General features: G+C 32.0%; 1 protein-coding gene across 6 annotated transcripts in view; it reads right to left on the bottom strand.

The window, feature by feature from the left end:
* Positions 1-222: 222 nt before the first annotated feature.
* USP25 (ubiquitin specific peptidase 25) overlaps positions 223-19,098 on the bottom strand; it is a 61,539-nt gene continuing 42,663 nt past the window's right edge. Inside the window, exons 12-26 of one of the 6 annotated variants that reach the window (XM_039337248.1) lie at positions 18,595-18,690; positions 18,044-18,205; positions 16,799-17,004; positions 16,357-16,427; positions 15,369-15,597; positions 14,163-14,357; positions 13,736-13,866; positions 10,415-10,528; positions 8,852-8,947; positions 6,391-6,569; positions 5,021-5,099; positions 4,564-4,643; positions 2,317-2,440; positions 1,293-1,488; positions 223-840 (exon numbers count right to left, since the gene is read on the bottom strand). In XM_039337248.1, the coding sequence (XP_039193182.1) occupies positions 668-840; positions 1,293-1,488; positions 2,317-2,440; positions 4,564-4,643; positions 5,021-5,099; positions 6,391-6,569; positions 8,852-8,947; positions 10,415-10,528; positions 13,736-13,866; positions 14,163-14,357; positions 15,369-15,597; positions 16,357-16,427; positions 16,799-17,004; positions 18,044-18,205; positions 18,595-18,690 (2,131 nt within the window). In that variant the 3' untranslated portion in view covers positions 223-667. The remainder of the gene's footprint in view (positions 841-1,292; positions 1,489-2,316; positions 2,441-4,563; positions 4,644-5,020; positions 5,100-6,390; positions 6,570-8,851; positions 8,948-10,414; positions 10,529-13,735; positions 13,867-14,162; positions 14,358-15,368; positions 15,598-16,356; positions 16,428-16,798; positions 17,005-18,043; positions 18,206-18,594; positions 18,691-19,098) is intronic. The other 5 variants (XM_039337249.1, XM_039337250.1, XM_039337252.1 and 2 more) reach the window with 5 other exon arrangements.

Genomic DNA, 19,098 nt, shown 5'->3' with positions numbered 1-19,098 from the left:
TAGGCTGAGAACCCTGGAGTCCAAATGCCTAAAACTTTTCTGTGTGCTAAGCATTCAACATATAGTTTAAACACCAACAAATTTTCCAAGGATCTTATGCCTGCCTGCACTAGTTATCATATCAATAAATCAATTATGCTATATACCATATATAAAATGTAAGTTTGTAATTCACAAATATAAATTTCTCATTAAAAAAATATAATTCATTTGCAACCAAAGTAGCCATAAATAAAACTTTTTTATTCTTTGATGTAATTTACAAGCTACCAGGTATAATGTATTTTACACTGGTCACTTTAAAATTGATGGAGTCACAGAATAGTCCAGACTGAACAGAAAACTGTTCATGAAGTAAAGGATCTTAAGTTAAAAGTAAAATAATACTGTAACAGGTAAGTGGCAAAAAAGCAAGTTTGCCAAAATAAATCAGACTTGTAATGTTGCACAAATTCTGGCTGACTAGGAACTGAGTACCATGCGATTCTCAGTAATATTGCCTGCAGTTTGGCTAATTTCTGTACAGTCCTCTTTCTTTTCTTACAGTTATTAAAATGAAAGAGTTAAAAACTATAGCAGCAACAAGCAAATCCTGTGACAGGAAGGCAAGGATTAAGAATAAAAAAAAAACAGTTTATACAGTGTGCTTAATGAAGGTCTTCAGTGTTTATCTTCCATCAGCTGGAGTTCGACTGAGTGACAACATGATCCGGGCAAAACGTTCACACAGTTCATTGGTGGAATAAGAAGGTAATTTTGGTGAGTCATTGAAGCCTTTAATTTCTGTAGAACAATCTAGCAATTTTGGCAGAAAATCTGTCAATTTTTCTTGTAAGTTAGCTGTAAAGAAAAAAAAGTATTTACCAATAAATAGTTTTTGGAACTCTTTTTTTCTGTTATGAAGAAACAAGCAAAACATCTTACAAGATCTCTCTGTGATGACTGATTCTACCTACAGTTATAAAACTACTTTCCTGTGGCTGCAAATCTGGGATGAAAAGAATTATTGCATTACAAAGAACAAGTATAACAAGTATAAAGAACAAACTTTATGGTTTATGGTCAATCTGATAGTTAACATTTTCACTATAACAACCCAATTTCTCTCCCCATTTTCCATACATTAACTTTAAGGATATCTTTAAATTACTCCTATCTGAAAAGAAATTCAACATATTTTGCTTTCAAGTGATATGTGCAAATCCAGGAAATGTAATTCATTTGAGTTAATTATAAATCATGTTAATTATTATATACTGTATATCTAAAAAATATATCCAGAAGTAACTTACGTTCCATTTCTTGTCCAAGGTACGAACACCACCTGTTTCTCATATCTTCCACAGCAACAATATCCTTTTCCTCTGTTTCATCCACCAGCAATAATGGTAGACAAGGGACGATAAGGTCATTCATAATTTCCAATCCCTTATTTACTTGTTGATCATCTCCAGACTCAAACTGTGTAGCAGCACACTCATTTAATTTCTTCATGCAATATTAAAAAACAACCACAAAACAGTAAATATCTCCAAAGAGATCCAGTTTTTCAAACAGAATTTTCTCCCCATGCAAAAAGGTATAGATGCAATTTCAAAATAAGTAATAACTCCATTGTTTACAAAGAATAAAATACAGCTCAAATAACATGATTGTATATATGAGAAGTCTTCTGAAACATATTATCATTAATAAAACCAGGGATTCTTGAACTTTGTAGTGTCATGATCTCCTAAAATAATTTATGTAATCCCCATCCCCATTAATAAAACTATTAGAACATGCTCTAACAATATTTCCTCTCTTCAACAGAAGTTCTGGCTCTGCTGGCTTATCTTAAATAAGTGCAAGTATTGGAAATTAGTATTGGAAATTAGCTCAAAACCTATTAGGTACAAGAAAAGGTAGTTAATGGGGAATTTAAACAATGGGCATTTGGGCTACGTATCTACCTAAAACAGTAAAAAGCTGAGCTTATTTTGTTTATTGAAAAATATTTCATTATCTCACCCTTGTTCCTTTTTCCAAATAGACAATAAGATCACTTGTTGTGAATTCTGAACAAAAATTCATAGTATTGTGCTGTATGAGTATGATAGATCTTACTTGACTCTGTTTTGAAAGCAGAACTTAGTAGTTTAATAAAAAGCAAATTAAATTTGTTCAATCCTCTCATATTAATACCGGTAGCAAGACTAGCATTAAATTTGATAAAATTATCGAGAGGGATTTTTAAACTGATTATGATTTTATTAAAAAAAATTAAAAGTCTACACTACTGGAATCATGGGAATCTCAGATATGATTTTTACTTACTAGTAAACATTCTCTTCTGTAATGGGATATCAGTTCTTCATCATGTCCCCTATACAAACCATTTGATGATAGCTCTTTGTTCTTGTGATATGCACATATAAGATATAACAAAGCTTCTTTAAAACTAGAAAACAAATTAAAGGTATTTTCAAATGCCATTAAAATAATTTTAATAAAGTATATACATCTAATGTATATCATCATATAATCAATAGTTAGACATATACAAAGCATTGGAATAAAGCAATAAGATTTCTTAAATTTTTATGTTGTAAGAAAACTATAGTGAGAACAACTTATGTATGACTAACCATTCATCCATCCACCCATCCATTTCCACTCTGCGCTAATCAAGATTAGTCTTGGCTGCTCACAGTATGTATATTATCAGTAATATGTGAAAAGCTGGCATTGTATAGAATGCCTAGGAAGTCTATAGAATGTGTGACATTTTTAGGCAAAGTATGAAATGTCTGTGTTGTTTTAATATGCTATATACTTTTCCTAGGCATTGTATATAAAACCTCTGCATTATGCAGAATGGCAAGAACTATTTAAGCAAAGTATGAAAAGAGAGTCATGAAAAGGGTTAGGGTTGGTGATAATGATGTTATTCATTTAGCCATGTCCAACTCTTGGCAATTCTATGAGCCAGTTCACATTTTCTGATTTTGCACTATTTGAGTTATTCAAATCCTAACCCTATTCCTTTATTGAAAAGATGCCTATGAAAATGTGAGAAGAAATGTAAAATTAAGAACAGGACTTTCTTATAAAAAAAATAAGAGAAAAAGATAAGTACCAACCTACTAATTGCAACAAGGAAGGCTAGAATGGTATTTTACCAGCAGTATTTTATACTTTACCAGTTTGCCTTTTGGCATTGCAGAGAATGCCTAGGAAATGTGTGAAATATTAAGCGTTTCATACTTTGAACTCCCACTTCTGACATTCTATACATTTCCTAGGCATTCTATAATATGCCTAATTTCACACAATGGCAGTATCATACAAAATTTTATCATTTCTCTCTCTCTCTCTCTCTCTCTTTTAGTACCAGTATCTGAAATCATACTTGCAAAACAACCAGTGTTAGGGACATAGAAACAGTATTGTATAATGATCCTTAAAAGCTTCTGAATCATTTGAATTTTAAATACCCTGAGCTTTCTTTCTTTTAAATCATTTTACTATTTTTGTGAATGAAAACTGAACATTTGTTCTGTTATAGTCTTCTCTATCCTTTTACATATTATTTATATTTGGTTTGGTTCTGTTCCAATATTTAAAACAATTTCTTTCACAACCATTTTCTTAAAGTATAATTTTTAAAAAGTCTTATTATTATTTACTTTAAAGCCAGAAACTTTCCCATACTGAGATATGAGTTCCAACAAATGACCAACCACTTGAGTCGGTTGTGCTAAAGTTAAAACCAAATCATCTGCAAAAGCTCTCAATTTATACTCATTCCTGTTTACTTTTATTCCCTTAATTACCGTTGACTCTCGAATCTGAATTAATAAAATCTCCATTTTTAAAACAAATAACAATGGGGATAATGGACATCCTTGTCTTGTTCCCTTTTCAATATTAAAAGTATCTGTCAATCCCCCATTGATAATGATTTGAGCAGACTGTTGCTGATATATAGCCTTGAGAGCATGTAAAAACTTATCTCCAAAATTCATTTTCTCTATCAATAAAAATAGGTATTTCCAATCTAATTGATCAAAAGTTTTCTCAACGTCTAAAAATATAAAATATAAAAGCCACAGGAATCTGATTGTTCTTATCCAAATACTCAATTAAATTAAGAATTTATCTTACATTATATTTCATATATCTTCCTGTTATAAATCCTGATTGGTCACAATGAATCAAATCCAATTTTTTTTTAAAAAAGTCATAGAAAACAAAAAAAAAAAGAAAAGAAGAAAAAGAATTCATTGGTCATTGTTTATAGAAGAAATTAAAGTTTGCAAGCTCTGGAATAGTATTCACTTATACATCCTCATCCTTCTTTAAGGAGTATAACTGATACACTGTGTCTACAGTAGGAATCCTCCACCATTAAGATTAGTTGTAATGGAGAAAAATCTGAAAAATTTGTACTCTTATAAAGTTTCTAGATTTAATACAGTATTTATAAAGTTTCAATATAGTTATCTTTTCTTGGGAGTAGATAATACCTTCAAGTATATTGTATTAATTTTAATTTTAATAACAGTTTTTTCATTTTCTTACTTCCTTTTTTGAAAAAATTCCAACCCCACCATGAGATATATTGTTGTATCTCTGAAATTTCTGTACTCTTGGTGCCACCACTGCATAGAAATGACAAAAAGAAAAAGAAATATTAAATTCACTAATGTCACTTGCTTACTTAAGGCAGATTTGTAAAAACTCTGCAGCTATTCACATCAATGAGAAAAAGCAATAGTTTTTTAAGTACAACACAATTTACTGACTTTAGTTTTTTTATATGTTTTCCATTCCTTTTTAATTCTTGTTTTACACATAAAGATGACTGCAAGCAGGTTTATAATTAAGCCCATATAGCTCTATCCACTAGTTTTATAAAAATGTCCAACAATTGGTTATAAAATAGTTGTGGCTGTACTGGAGCTTTTGCCTGTTCTATAGGTTAAAACACAACTTTTCTTTACAATTTACTAAACCAGTTTCAAAGTAGAAGCCTAACCTCATAATCTTCCATGTTGACTTCATCTGGCTTTATCATTTGAATTTTGGCTTGAGCCACTTTCATCACATTACGGCATCTTAGGAAGTAAAAGAACATGAATTAATGAAGATCATATTAGCCATGCTTCAGAGCAACAAGCATGAGAGTAATATTCCAGGGAAAGAATTGATAGCTTTCGTTTCAGATATATCTGCTACTCCCTACATTTATTTCAAAATAAGAATTATTGGCTGACTGACTTCTGCCCACTGCCAAGAGTTCAGTCCTAACCAGCTCAAGGTTGATTCAGCCTTCCATCCTTCTGAGGTCGGTAAAATGAGGACTCAGATTGTTGGGGGCAATATGATGACTTTGTAAACCACTTAGGGAGTGCTGCAAAGCACTATGAAGTGGTAAGTGCTATTGCTATTGGGAGCAAGGCTTTAGACTGAAAACTGTATTCTGATGTGGGGGTGGGGCCAGCTTGACTTCTGGCAGCTATATGGACAAACAATGCGATTTTATGACAAAAATTTTGACAGTGGTTTACAATTGCTTACTTCTGAGAGCTGAGAGGGAACTAATAGTTAAAGATTTCAGTTTGTTTTTCAATTGAATTGTACAACTTTTATGTTGTACAGTTACAGTATATAGTTATACTGAAGCTGGAAAAAAATCTAGAGTAATTGTCTGATTTTTTTTACATCTCAAAAATCTGGTATTTTAATGGGATGTGTATAATTTACTTTTTATATCCACTGTGTGATCAAGCGAACACCATACACTTTTCTTTGCTTCATTTAGATAAAGTGGGATAACTCTACCTAAAAAGTGCACCAGACTACTTCTATACTAAGTCAAACATAATGAAGTGTCACAAGGTGGAGTTATAGTACTGTTTCTACACAGTTGCAGTATGATATTACAGTTTTTCTTAAACTTTTCAGTATTACTGAATATGAAACAGTATTTCTTTCTACCAAGAATACATATGATTGTTTCATATATATTCCTGGGGCATGGAAGGAATATTCAAATAAAATGTATTAATAATGCACTTTATCTCACTAACATTTAGCATAAATGAAATATTAACTATATTCAAATTTTGTAACGAAATACAGTCTGGATCACTATGAATTAGAAAACTATTTTTACAGAATGTTTTTTTAAAAAAATCTGAACCATTTACACCAGTGTTTCCCAAACTTGACAATTTTAAGGCATGTGGACTTCTGGCTGTGGAATTCTGGGAGTTGAAGTCCTCATGCCTTAAAATTGTCAAGTTTGGGAAACACTGATTTACACCAATATAGTTAGATACAGTTTTATATTCCTTAAGGATCTTTCTTTAAATATTTTTCATGCAAGCCTCCGTACACAGTTACCTTTCATCAAAGCTCAAATTGTGATCTGCAAATTGCTCCAGCAATGTTCGCTCAATTATTTTCTTTGGGGCCTGATTCTGGATGAAGTATACAATTGCATGATGCAAACGATAATCACGCTCAGGTGGTGTGTCTTCTTGGGCCAATTTGAGTAATCTTGCATATTCAAATTTTATTGCCTTATACAAAATAATGAAATTAAATGTTACTGAACTGTCCACTTTCAAAACTAAAGATCTTACTAGACGCATTAAAATTATATATAAATGTTAAAATAACAAACAGAGATTGAATTGTGTGATTAAACAACCCTTTAAAACACAGGCTCCTATTTAGCATTTCTTTAGAAATAATGTTTGGATTGCAAATTTTGTTTGTGTGTTGATCTATAATAAAAATCTATTTAAGTTAAATATAAACTTTTTTATTTCTAAGAAAAATGGATTTTTTTAAATAAGAAAGCATAGTATCAGACTAATGTTTTGTACTGCACTTTATAGTCCAAACATTCAATCAAATTTAGTTCTATGTTAGCATTGGACTGCATCCCAACAGTGCTTAATAAATATGCATCTGCAGCTAGAGTACAATTAACAAGTTACAATAAATATAATCTTTATACACAAAGCATAGAAAAGAACTGAAGCATTTTTAAAGAAATAAAAAATGTTCCTTAACAATAAACAGGATTCATAAGAATGTGCTATCATTGTTTCCTATACAAACATAAAATCATATATAATACTAATACAATTAAAAATATGACATACAGACATAAAACAAAAACAAGGTAATGTATCATTGAATCAATATAATTTGAAACATGCATCTGGAATCTTATTTGTTTAGGAATGTAGGTCAGTTTCATGACATATATACTTATAATGAAAATAATGTCATAATTCCCATGCTATGTTTTAACTGAAAAGCAAGTATATTTTGGATTTATATGGTAGGCTACACGCAAGTTTATAACTATGCATATGATTCTTTTATCCATCCCTTTGTGCTGCTATGCAAATACCAAGATCTTAATTATTTTAGGTTTCATATTAAAACTGAACCAGGAAATGACTGTTAGCAGTTTTAGAACTATGCAGGATATAATATATATCCTTTATTACATTTTCAATTAAATATATCCATATTTTAGTAAAAATAAACAAATATGTAATAATATAAAGTGAAAGTGTGAGAGGAAAAGCTGTGAAACATTTAAGAGATACAGCATTTATCTTTATATTATATAGCAAGGATGTCAAACTCGCAATGTCATGTGACGTGTCACGATGTATCGTGACTTTTTCCCCCATTGCTGGAGCTGGAGTGGGCACAGTTTCAGAATGACACATCCGGCCCACAGGCTGGCAGTCTGACACCCCTGTTATATAGTATCTTCTATAATGAAGCAGAAACAAGCAAATAAAGAAAATTTCTTGCATTATGGGAATAAATCCATATCCCGCCCGCTCCAGTCAGCTTTCATTCTCATTTTATTTACAAATGCAGCTTTTCTGAAGTCATAAAAGTCTTACGGATGAGTAATCTTTTCTCTTATTAATTTCTTTGGCTATCTCTAATATAATTTTCTTTATTTAGGTTCCATAGTTACAAGAAGAATATGAATTCTATCATGTTACAGGAATGTTGAATTCTACTTTAAGATACATCAACAAGCAATTTTGCACTTAACTTTCAGAATGATCTAAACCCACATCTGTTTTTCGATCAAAACAGTTTGTATATTTTGCATTTTACATATATGTATTTCTATGTTTGGTATCAGCAGAAAGAAAAGAGAAAAAAAATCTTATCAGTTGTTACTTGTGCTAGGACAGATGTATAATGTAATTCAAGCAATAAAGATTGATATATTTATTAATCTATTGACAGATCTATGTGCCTAATAAAAAAATTGAGAAAAGAAATGGGAGACATTTATAATAGAAAGCAAGTCTATGTGTGGTTATGTTTAAAGAACTTAACTTTATAGCATAATAATTGTTTCTCCTAGTGAGTAAATGTACTAATATCATGTGTAATTTCATCAATTTTCTGTGCATAGTTTACTAGATAACCACCAAACCCCTCTTTTTTCTTATTTAGTAAATATACTGTATATGCGGCCTACTTTTTTAATGGCCTTGAAAGTTTAAAAATAGTATTAAAATAATCACATTAAAAACAAACTCCTATTATTTAAACTATTATTACCAGTGAATATCTGAATTAGGGTATTAATTCTTAAGCTGTATCATTTGTCCACTTACTGAAATTTGTACTGAGGTTTCCAATTTTACTGCTCTCAAGGAAAAGTAAAAATTGCATTAATAAATACTACCAATTACAGAAGATGAAATTTCAACAAAATACATTTAAATGTAAACAAACTAAAAATTCAAAGAATAAATTAAAGAACAAAAACAGTCAGAAAATGAAAAATTGAGAATATTGATTGTACCTGAAAGAACCCTGCTTCTGGCCCACACCTGTCATATATATGCGTGGCTTTACCTATAGCCATTATAATACCTTGCATGTTCGGGGTCAGCATAACCTGTCATAGGAGATTCATATATATATGTATATATATGTATATATTGAGCAATGAAAAATATAAATTCAAGTCAGTATGTGCCTTCACATACTCATATCATATAGAACTGCATGCACAAACTGCAGTGGCAAATGTTTAGATTTTTCTTCAGTGGTTTCAATATTGTAGGTTATATCACCTTAATTTACCTGATTTAAATTTATGTCTAATTAATTAATTTATCATTTCATGCACATGCAAATGGTCTTCTAAAGGGAAATAATTTTTATTAGGTATCAGGGAACAATGAGGCACAGTGTAGGTTGTCTTTAATCATTCTACTCTTAGTCTGACTCTATATCACTCTACCAATAAGTGTATGAGCTTCAAGGTGAGAGAACCTATGGAAAGTTAGATGTCCCTATGAACATCTCCATGAGTGGGAACTGAACTGTGGTGATTACTTTCATGAACAAAACTGCTGTGTACTCTTTATGGACACCTGATCTACAAAAGCCTCATTTTCTTAAATACTTTTGGATGTATACCAGTAATTTATAATTTAAGAGAGATCTGGTAAATTCCATGAAAGAATAAAGACACTTTGTGAGTCACCTTGTTTTGGGAATTAAGAAGAGGAAAAAAAAAACCACTATCTTAAAACAACATCATCAACAGGAATGATGTTAATGTTAATACTACTATCTTAAAGGATTTTGACTTACCAACACAAAGCTTAAAAAGATTATGATTTAAAAGATTTTAGATATATAAAAGGATACTAGTTTTTAACTATATGGCCGCCATAGCTGGTATATACAGAAACTTCAACCTTGCGGGTAAAATTTTGGGGGATGCTAACATATTACTTGACAAAGATATCACTTTTTTGGCATATTCTATTGTGACTGGTGTATGACTTGGGAGACATGGGACTGGCCCTTCTTATATACAGTAACAGAGTGTGATTCTTAAAGCCTAGGCTGAACTCTTAATTTTTGTATCAAACTGGCTATTCACTTTTTAGCTTTAATAACTAAAGCTTTATCTTTGTATGTGTTATGTTTAACTGTTTAGTCTTCCTTAGCTCTTTATTGTTTTTATTATTTATATTTCAAAAACATTATAAGTGAGAAATGTTTAGATAATAATAATACTCAACTGTGAATTTGTGGTTTGTATATTGAAATGTTGTGAGGACACACCTTTTGGAAGATTTATAGTATCACAAATACAATGTGCAAATTCTAAATTTTTATATATGGATAATCTAGGTTTAATTTTATATCATGCAAACAAATGTGCCATTAGAAACAAAGCAGCAGCAGTTTCTGGTTTGGTCAATATCAAAAACAAACTGAAGTTAAGTTTGTTAAAAAGCAAAAGCTAGTTAACTTCTATCATGTGCAAGCATGCCGAAGGCTTATCAGACACCTATGTATAGCACATGAAAGATGTAATAGTTTCTGACCAAGTTGAAGATGATACCTCATCATCATACCCCCCTTCCTCTGACTCAACCATGTAAGTCCCTATATCAGGAATCGTCACTTCTACAACTTTTTGATTTGGAGTTGTTCCAATTGGGTCATTATGAGAATTCTGTAGATTAAAAAAATAAATGAAAACAAAGATCAATTTGATAACATATTTATCAAATTATCAGATAAACTGCAGTCTCAGTGATAATATTATCAATCTTACTCCATTTTATATGTATTCTTAATTTTTAATTATTTCCTTTTATCAGGGAAGTCATAATATAAATTATTTTAAGAAGCCCACATCATCCAAAGGGACATGAAAAGCTTTTGGAGAAAAGTCTTACCAAAGAAGTACCGTAAGTAATATTTCATGCACATGGATTTTCAAGGCTGAGATGGGTTAATTTGCTTGGTTGTGGGTTTTGGTCTCTGGGTTTATTTTAGTTTTTGTGTTTTCTTCTTCAAAACGATGAGAAATCAATCAGAGAATTTATGTTACAGTTTTAAACTTTTTATTAAATTTGGCTGTCAGAATGGTCATTTAAAAATGCATACTTTAAAATGAAAATGCTTATAAACAAAAATTCCCACTTATCATTAATATACCATATGTATGTAGTAATATATATTTCATATTCAGACTATGAGCAACATAGCTTTGTCTTCCTTTTTCTTAACTGTTTATGAAACAGAATAATTAATTGCTGTTTGTCAGTTGTATCTGACTCTTCGTGATCCCATGGACTCCATGGACCATAGCATGCCAGGCTCCTCTGTCAGAATCATTAATAGATAACCCTAAATAAATGATGTTATACCATTCTTTATTAGTAACAACAAACAAGCCTGCTTATTGTAATCCATATGAATATGAACAATTTTTATGTATGTTGAAGACCTCCAAGGTCCCTTCCAACTGTTATTCTGTTATGTTCCTGTTCATTAGTATGCTATTTTTTGCTACATTTTATAAACAGTTCTATTTCCAGATGCTCTGAGCATACTTTGTATCAACAAATTTAATTTAATCAAATAAAACTCCATCCTGATTTTATTTATAATTATTTAGTTTATAATTTGTTATTTGAAAGTACATAGAAGCTTTTGTTATAGTATGCTACCCATATTTCCTTATTAGTTTTTATCTGTTCTTATCTATAGTTTCCAAATACCTTCCCCTTGAATACAACTTCCTCCAGTACTTCTTCCTTTGAAGCATAAGATTAGTTTTAAAATGAAGTAATGTGAAATCATTTTAAATGTAAATTTCAAAGGAACTAGCACCTTGCCATTTGCACCGATAAATTGATATTAGTAAGAATATCAATCCAAGAACATAACATTTTTCTGTTTCAACAGTTAGACATATAAGACTTTGACTTCAAGTGCATCATCATCTGCAGCAAGATCTTGTCAGTTCATTTAGTCTATATGTTCCAAAAGCAAGTTATTCTCAAATTCCATTTTTGTGATATCTTGGCTACTTCAGGAAAATAGCAAATTACAGAATTGATTTTATACAGCATTTTCCCCATCTTATGAGAAAATAAGTTTAATATTTCTTTTCACTCATGCAAGGCATGTAACAATACAATGCTCAGTGCTCTTTTGAAGAAACTAAGTCAGTGGAACATGTACTTTTGTACAGTCCTTCTTCTCTAACCTTGCACAGTAGCCTCTCCTAATTAATTACTGGCTCTGAACTTGCTATTGGATTTTAGCTCTGAGATAATGAAGATGGCAAGATTCTTTTTTGTCAACAGTTATTTTGTAGCTGACCAACTCTAAAATTGTTTCTGGATGTAACATCCAAGGACATGATTTTATTATTTATTTTTCTTATTCTTCTCTTTGAAATTAATAGAAATAAACTATATCTACTTGCCTGTTCTTTTCACTTAAAAATAATTTCACTTATGTTATCACTATGCAGTAACTGAATTTTTTTTTCTGTTGTAACTTATAATAAAATCATCACTTTTCTAGTTACTTTCCTATGATCTTTAACAGTAGAAACAACTTAGTACTCATATCCAACATAAGAGGGCTTTAAACATCAATCTCATACGAAGGCAATTTTAAAATAAACCTCTGTTTATCAATGACAGACACTCGCACATACAGAACTTTTATTATACACATTAAAAAACTACAACTTTACATTATTTTTTAACATAACCACCATTCAAATTGAACCACTAGTCATAATGTCTTACAAGGTTTTGAAATTCCTTAGTAGTAGTTACTCGGTGCCAAATCTGGGCTATGGGAGGGTGTGATCAAAAACATCCCAATGGAATTGCTTCAAAATTTCTTGGGGGTGTCTAGCGAAATGCGGACAAGCATTAGTGTGAACCAACACTACACCGGACATGGTGCCATAGAAAATCCTGCCAACCAACATTACACTGGACATGGTGCCATAGAAAATCCTGCCAAATGTGAAGGTGCCAAAGGAGTACTGCTAGTGAAGTTCATGGAGCGTGGTTCAACCATCCATTCAGAAGTCTACTGTGACACATTACAAAAACTCAGATGAGTCATCTATAACAAGCATCGGGGCATGCTAACTTCAGGTGTGATGTTGGTTCATGATAATGCTCGCCTGCACATCGCTAGACGCACCCAAGAACTTTGAAGCAGTTCCGTTGGGATGTTTTTGATCACCCCCCCCATAGCCCAGATTTGGCACTGAACGACCACTACTAAGAACTTTCAAACCTTGTAAGACGTTATGACAAGTGCCTCAATTTGAATGGCGATTATGTCGAAAAGTAATGTAATGTTGTAGTTTTTTTAATGTGTATAATAAAAGTTCTGTATCTGTGAGTGTCTGTCATTGATAACCAAACGGAAGTTTATTTCTGAACTGCCCTCGTATTTTTCCCAATTCTTTCGCCTATATGCAAGTTGAAGAGATTTAAAACATTTGCCAAAAGCCTAATTCAAGCCAATTTTCAATTTCATCTGACAAAAATATGCTGTTATTTTACTTGCTAATAAGATACCAGCACTTTGGTCTCATCAAGAAAATTTTGCCAAGAAAGTAGTTTTTTTCTTGAAATATGATGAAAGAAATCAAGAAATAAGTAAACTGAAAGCTTGCCATAAAGTGACATAATTAGCTAGTAATACCTAATGTAAAGTAATAATTGTTCACAATCTTCTACAACAGTTTCTATCAGTCAATTAGGGAAGGAAACAACTCTCTGAGGGGACTGAAAAAACAAATGGAAGCTCTTGTACGTAAAAATACTAAAACAGAGCTAATGGGATTGTTTTAATGCAAGCCAAAATTAAAGAACATATATATTAAGGATCTCACCATATGCATAATAGTTTCAGGATTCTTATCTTCTTGTTCAGTAAATGCTTTTGTGATTGCTCGTATAGAATCTTCTTTCAACTGTTTTGAGAAATCAACTGTTGAGGGTTGTTCCAAATACTCTGGATCTTCTCCATGATTTTTTGGGAACAAAAAGAAAAAGTCTATTATAAATACGTTAGCATGGTATCTACTTGGGACTTCATTTAATTAATAGCAAAAAGAAATATACTTGAACGTTCTATTTGAAGTATTAGCTGCTATTAGGTGTAGGTAGATTTAAATCAGTATATATCAAGTACAGATGAAACACTCTTGTTCTTGGGCATTCATGGCATAGCAGATTATGTTTGCTACTGTAGTTTGATATTATTAATTATAATACTGATAAAAGAAACAACATTATAAAATTGTTTTCCTTACTAACCTTGGGCAGTAGGTGATATAGGCACCCTGGGCATGGGGGATATTTTTTCTTGTTGAGCTTTCAGAGAAACCTGTGCATCCCATTCTTCCAACTCTTTTTCAAAACGTTTATTGTCTTCTTTAACAAAATCTTTTAAATCAGGAGGTAATGTATCCAATCCAACAATCATATGCCCAGTTTCCTTGTTAAATTCCTCTGTAAGAGATAAATGTATAAGGTCATTCAGAATATCAATCTTTATGAATTTCACCTACAGGTGACAGTTCAAACTTTATAAGTAAAGAGGAGACTAAACCTTTTTTTAGTCTTTTTTTTTTAAAAAAAAAAAACCTTGACTATTATTTAATATTATTCTTTATTTCCTTCCATCTATACCAGGGTCCCCAACCAATAGGCCGTGGCCCACCACCTGGCCATGGCTTCTTGGCCACCAGGCCGCATGAGTAGCTGGCCAGTGCATGTGCATGCTCAACCCCCCCCTTGCACCAGTGCTAGCCAAGCTGTGAGCTGTGAGTGTTGCGCTGGCACTAGCCAAGTCTTGTGCTGGCACTAGCCAAGCCATGAGCCTCGCGCCAGCGGTAGCAACCCCATGGAATGCGCATGCTTGCGGCACTGTTCACGTGCATACATGCACAGCCACATTAGCGTATGTGCACATGTGTGCATAAAGGTGCCTGCCCCTTCCTTTGTCACTGGGCCGCCAACCCATACAATTTATACAATAGTTTGCACGTGGATTAGTCAACCTCTTATTCATTCACTATCAATGCTTTGAAAAGCTTTAGGTGAACAATTTTTCAGCAAGAATTTTAGACCAGAAATCAGCTGGTTTAGTTTCTAAAGTATATGTAGATAACTGTTCTTTAGGGAACTGTATGAAAAGGGATTGAAGAAAATGGAAGCAATGCAATAAACAGGACATTTCTCTCCTGCTTCCCCCTACAGCTCACAATGTACAAGTACATACCTGCTTCACAGGGTTTTTTCAATGAAAACTCTCTTTTACAGAGGCCTTTATTTACAATTCAGCAGTACTCAAACTGAATCACAATAAAAAATTTAGACAGGCATGTTCAGATTAAACTATAGTTTCCTTGCCTCTCTAGGTCTCAAGCAATATTAAGTATTATAATGTGATTTGTTAAGTAATATGAATATTGTAATATATTAAATTATTCACACACAGGGAGAAACATTATATATTACCTTGTATAAAAAGTGGTTCTTTATCATTGATATACATTAAACAATAAGCACTTGCATTCCTATAACCACCAAATGAGTCACGCTCGAGCTCTTCCCAAGTAGATTTTGTCACAGAGATATCGTTGTACTTCATCCACCTCTGTTGATAACTGTCATAAATATATGCCCAATAATGTCCTGCATTAGCCTGGCCTTCATGAACTAACACCGCATGTAACCGATAAGGAACCTAAATCAAATAAAATCAAGATACAATGTATCAGCAACTTTGTCATAATAAAAATGCAAGAATGTTTTTGTTTTTCTGTTCATGCAAAGCTATGCAACTACATTTTGGCAATAATAGTGATGTTTCTACTGCAGACTTTCCAGAATTTTGTTATGCTCCCATACAGAGCATTGTATCTCCCTTCGAACTTATATACTGATTATGAATGGCTGAAACAGGCAATATAAAACACATGAACGAGGTATTAACTATATCTGATAAAAAAATGTCTCATGCATTTTCTTTCAGTCACCAATACCTGAAGTATTTCATAAGAATTGACTATTGTCATGTTTAAAAAGACTATTAACATCTGTTTTTTTATGTTCCAGTTTGGATCTGCATAAGAATTTAGCAGACTGCCTATAAGTAATATTATTCTTGGAGAATAATTCATACATTTTGTACTTTTGTTGTTAACTAGACTCTACTATTTTCTTTATATATCAGCTCAGAACTGTTTTATATCCACACAAGTTCAACTTCAAGTTATGAATGGTGAACTAAAATAAATTACATAACTATAGCTACACAAACTGAAACTGTGAGAATCACTCTTATCTCTTGAAAAAAATGGGATTGGAAAGTACATGACTAGGACTTGTTTGTGCTGAAGATTCATTTCTTAATCTCCAAAAACACAGGCATTTTACTTTAGACTCTTAACATGTACAAAGTATATCACTAATAAATGTTGTGTTATACAGAAAGAGTACTTACTTGCAACATTGATTTGTCAGAATACATTAACTCAATTGTTCTCTGTATTCTAGCTATGCTTTCTTGCAAATCTAAAGTAACAGAAGAAAAAATGTCATCTTCTAAAATAATTACTGTGAATTATCTAAAATTGAATTTCTGTAAATAAATTGTATCATAACACTGGCTTGTTCAATATCAATCACATATCTTTAATCAACCAGCCATCCACTCACCCATCCATCTAATTTATAAAGATGCTGGCCTTTTATCCAGTGAACTCTGGGTGGCTATATAAATTTACTTTTTATTCAAATACTGTTGTTTTTTTATTACATCATCTAAATGTTGTTTCATTCTTTATATGCAATTTCATTATACTTTTGGAAAACAATAGGAATATTTGACTTCAAAGTTTCCCTCTTTTGGATTTTTTTTATTAAGGCAAACTCTGAATTTGTACCTCTAGTATCGTTTTCCACCTCTTTTCTCCAACGGTGTAAACAGCCCTCTAATACTGACAGCTCTTCTTCAGTTATGTGCCGTGGTGCTGGATGCATGGGTAGGTCGGGAGGAATCCGTGACTGTGTAAATGGCTTGTGTATAACTGATCGTTGTGCAGGTGATGCGCTCTGTGTTTCTGTAGAAGGCCCCTGTTGTTCTGCTGTGCTACATTTGTTAAGAATATGAAAAATTCATTGAGAGTAAACAAAAGCAATGTATTTTTTCCAAATATTATTTAATATTATTAAAATTAATTTAGATTATATTGTATTGACAGAATTAAACTACCAATAAATATACTTAATATTTGTGGCAATTGTGTGTGTGTGTGTGTGTGTGTGCGCGTGTGTGTATTTCCGCGAGATCCAAACCACAAAGAACAGTTGCTATTTTCTTTTTTAAAAAAACACTAAAAATATGTTCCTGGGATTCCATCCCTATCCTTCATTTTTCTCAACATTTACTATTCCAGTTTTTGGAATCCTTTTGATCCCCACTATAAAGTTATTAATTTTCACAAATTAAGAAAGTTAAAATACTTCTTTATTATCTTTAATTGTGAACAATTTTATTAAATGTTCAGTAATGTGATACCGTTTTTGTTGCAGTTTAAAAATATATTATGACACTTTTTTTTAACTATGATGTAAATCAAGTCCATTGGTAGTACCAACTGCATAAGGCTGCACATACAACAAAAAAGTTTTCAAGATCAGTTTTACAAGATGAGGAAATGTTTATATTACTTAAACATTTAGTGACTACAAGTAGTCCTCGACTTACAAAAGTTCATTTAGTAAACAGTCAAAGTTACAATTGCACTAAAAAATTGATTTATGAATATTTTTCACAGTTACAATCTTTGCAGCATCCTCATGGTCATGTGATCAAAATTCAGATGCTTGGCAACTGGTTCATGTTTATGACTGTTGCTGTATCCCAAGGTCATGTGATCACTTTTTGTTACCTTCTGACAAGCAAAGTCAATCTGGAGAAGCCAGATTCACTTCATAAGCAAGTTACTGACTTATCAATTGTAGTTATTCACTTAACAACTGAAGCAAGAAAAGTTGTAAAATGGGGCAAAAGTCACTTAACAAATGTCTCACATGACAACAGAAATTTTGGGTTCAATTGTATTCATAAGTTGAGGACTACCTGTAAATTTAACAAAAAATATTCAACACGTCTGAGGCAATTTTACCTTGGTATTGCATGTGTTGACAGAGGACCATTAGGAAGAGCACTAGTACTAATATCCTCAATAGGAGATGTGCATACTGGTTTACTTGATGCAAACTCCAGCGCATACTGTAGGACATCTACCAAAGGGAATCGTTTAGGACCGGAACCATAGCTTAAATATCTGCCAAAACATATCAAATGTTCTCATTAAAAGTGTTCTAAACACACTCATTTTATCAATCACACACAACTGTGATTTCTAAGAAAGGACAGTTCAGGTCTACAAAAGAACACAAACAAGATACATGCCTTACAGCCTAGTAAAATCTTTGAGATAAGAAGCTGCCATTTAGTACTTTTAATCTGGATTAAAATATTATTTAATTGATACCTCTTGGATTATTTTAATGCCAAGAGGCATCAATTAAAATTAGCCTAAACTCATGAGAGACAATACACACAAATAACGTCTGGCAGAGAAAGCTACCTATAAGATATGAAATTTAAATTTTAAAAAGTCAGTAAACTAACTTCTATTATTATATTCTATTGGAGAATGTTCTATGTTACCTTTCTAATCGCTGCTGCAATACTGTGAGGTATTCTTTCAATCTCTTGATTTCATCTCGTTTTATTCGTGTAGTTTCTCTGTTTTTATGCATATACCTGTTAGAAAAAAAACCAATTATGATTCATCTGCACAGGGCTTTTTTTTTCTCATAGAACGCCCAGAACGGAGTTCTGGCACCTTTTTGGGATGGAACCTTGTAGGGTAGGCAAGGCAGGTTGTATGACGTGTGTGAGTTCCGGCACCTTTTTTTTTTTTTTTTAAGAAAAATAGCACTGCATCTGCGGCATAGTTTAGCAATGTGGGCGCTTAACACTTCTGCTTACCATTAGTGACATTGTTTAATTCTGGAATTCTGTGCTTAATTGAAATAGGTGAAGAAATTCAAGTCTATTCTTTGCTTTCCAAATATGATAACATTATATTTTCATTTGGTCAAATATTTTTATATAGATACATAGATCAAAAGGGGGCCCTCACATGTTCAAAATTGAAATATATTCTAA

The sequence above is a fragment of the Crotalus tigris genome, unplaced genomic scaffold, assembly GCF_016545835.1.
Source record: "Crotalus tigris isolate CLP2741 ecotype Arizona unplaced genomic scaffold, ASM1654583v1 scf7180000017672.2133156, whole genome shotgun sequence".
In the NCBI taxonomy this organism is placed as follows: domain Eukaryota; kingdom Metazoa; phylum Chordata; class Lepidosauria; order Squamata; family Viperidae; genus Crotalus; species Crotalus tigris.
Note: the sequence above shows the minus strand (reverse complement) of the source record. Positions and strands in the feature narration are given on the sequence as shown.